Below are 2,500 nucleotides of genomic sequence, written 5' to 3'. Positions count from 1 at the left end.
TGCAGTGGAGATATCTGCAGTGGAGATATGTGCAGTAGAGATATCTGCAGTAGAGATATCTGCAGTAGAGATATCTGCAGTAGAGATATGTGCAGTGGAGATATGTGCAGTAGAGATATGTGCAGTAGAGATATGTGCAGTAGAGATATGTGCAGAGGAGATATCTGTGCGTACAACGGAGCTGAATGGCACTCGGTTCGTGGCACATTCATGACACAGAAATCATGACACAGTTACTCAAGATAATCCACAGACCTCATCATGAACAGTTTAATTTAGGAACTATCTTATCGTATCTTAAAATACAATGTTAGAATGTCTCACATAAAACTGTATCACTATATCAGGGTATGACTATAAACTGTATCACTATATCAGGGTATGACTATACACTGTTAGATTCTGATCAATCAGCCAGTATCACGTCTTCGTCTGTTTGGCTTGTGTTATCCTCTCCATCCACTGACCTCTGCGTTGTGTTTGTTTCTCTCCGACGTCTTCTCATACTGGCTGTACAATCCTTATCTTTCCCCGTTGATGCAATCCGCAACCATAATAATTCACCACCTTGGTAAGAATTCGACACCTTGACAGCATGATACCTTTCTTGGAAGAGCGTTGTTTATTAAATAAACAGAACCTCATAATCAGATGTTATCAGATCGTATTGTCATTGCTATCTATTCAGTCCAATAGTGGCTCAGGCTTTGTCGTGAGCCAGAACCCTCCTCGTGTTAGCCGAAGCTAATGATGATGTGGCATTTCCCCCCCCCCCCTCTCTGTGATGAGAGGAGGGAGCCGTCTTAAAGTCTCTGATGGTGTCTTCTCTCCCGTGGGATTTGTTTCTTTGGTCTGCCCTAGTCTCTCTTGGTCTGCCTTACACCCGGAAACACTGTCAGATGTATAGGATCTTCTCATAGCAACGACGGCCTCGCCCCTCTCCTGGTTACTATGTGCCGCTGCCATGACAACTGCTTTAACCTTTAAACACACATTTTAACCGTCTGTTCCATCAATGTCAAACCTCTCTCCCTCGCTCCTGTGCCTGCTGTTCGTATCAGCTTGTTGATGTTCTTGATGGAATGTAAACACCCTGCTCGCTGCTCAGTGTGCTGCTCACACTGACTGCTTCCACCACCCTCTGCTAAACCATGCACATTTCGACCTCTCTGACCCGGCCCCTCCAGCTGCTGTCATCTTCCCCAATATACATTACATACATTGAAAACACCGATTTCTCACACACTGTATTACTATATCAGGGTATGACTATACACTGTATTACTATATCAGGGTATGACTATAAACTGTATCACTATATCAAGGTATGACTATACACTGTATTACTATATCAGGGTATAAACTGTATTACTATATCAGGGTATGACTATACACTGTATTACAGTATGACTATTCACTGTATTACTATATCAGGGTATGACTATACACTGTATTACTATATCAGGGTATGACTATACACTGTATTACAGTATGACTATACACTGTATTACTATATCAGGGTATAAACTGTATTACTATATCAGGGTATGACTATACACTGTATTACAGTATGACTATACACTGTATTACTATATCAGGGTATGACTATACACTGTATTACTATATCAGGGTATGACTATAAACTGTATCACTATCAGGGTATGACTATAAATAATTATAAAATTGCCACAAATCTTATTCCTGCTCTCGTCTCTCTCTCTCTCTCCTCAGGTGCTGAACTGCAGCCTGTTCCCACCGCAGAACGACCACAACCACATGTGTATGGAGGGTCCAGGTGACGAGGAGGGGCCGTACCCCCCTGTCCGCACCCTGCAACCCCAAGAGGAGGAATGCCAGGTAGGGGAGGGAGTCATTAGAGACAGTTATTACATTACTGGAGCCATAATGTGATGATATTAATACTCCTGATAGGATATGATCACATTACTGGAGCCATAATATCATAATGTTAATACTCCAGATAGGATATTATCACATTATTTGAGCCAAAATATGATGATATTAATATTCCTGATATGATATTATCATAGTACAATAGCCACAGTGCGATAAAACTACAATCACATATCTGCGTGATTGAGATGCATTGGTTTTTAGCGCTCCATTTTCATTTCAATGGACAGTGAGAAGATGAAGTGATATCCTCTAGACTAGAGCTAGGTTTATTACCTACAAGTACAAAGTACGAATCGATTACTAGATGAAATCCAAGGCCTTGCAGACGTTCAAGGGCACTTTCTATGATAACCTTGATAATTTTCAAGAATATCAGTATCTTCCATCAAAAGTCATGAAATGTGAATAAGAATTACCAGTACACAATACTGGGTTTAACGGTATCAATACAATATCATGGCAGGTATTAAAATACAGCCATATCTTTCCCCCTACCCCCATGTCCAGGCCCTGGGCTTTGGACCCGACCAGTACGCCTGGGTGAGGCGGAGTCACAGCTGTGCCCTTCAGTGTGGCTATGACA

General features: G+C 41.6%; 1 protein-coding gene across 1 annotated transcript in view; it reads left to right on the top strand.

The window, feature by feature from the left end:
* fzd4 (frizzled class receptor 4) overlaps window positions 1-2,500 on the top strand; it is a 40,201-nt gene that overhangs the window by 30,582 nt on the left and 7,119 nt on the right. The window contains exons 3-4 of the mRNA XM_084308788.1: window positions 1,732-1,857; window positions 2,425-2,496. Coding sequence (XP_084164914.1) covers window positions 1,732-1,857; window positions 2,425-2,496 — 198 coding nt within the window. The remainder of the gene's footprint in view (window positions 1-1,731; window positions 1,858-2,424; window positions 2,497-2,500) is intronic.

Source organism: Notolepis coatsorum, assembly GCF_963971535.1.
Source record: "Notolepis coatsorum genome assembly, chromosome: 1".
Lineage (NCBI taxonomy): Eukaryota > Metazoa > Chordata > Actinopteri > Aulopiformes > Paralepididae > Notolepis > Notolepis coatsorum.
This window is presented reverse-complemented; position numbering and strand designations above follow the sequence as displayed.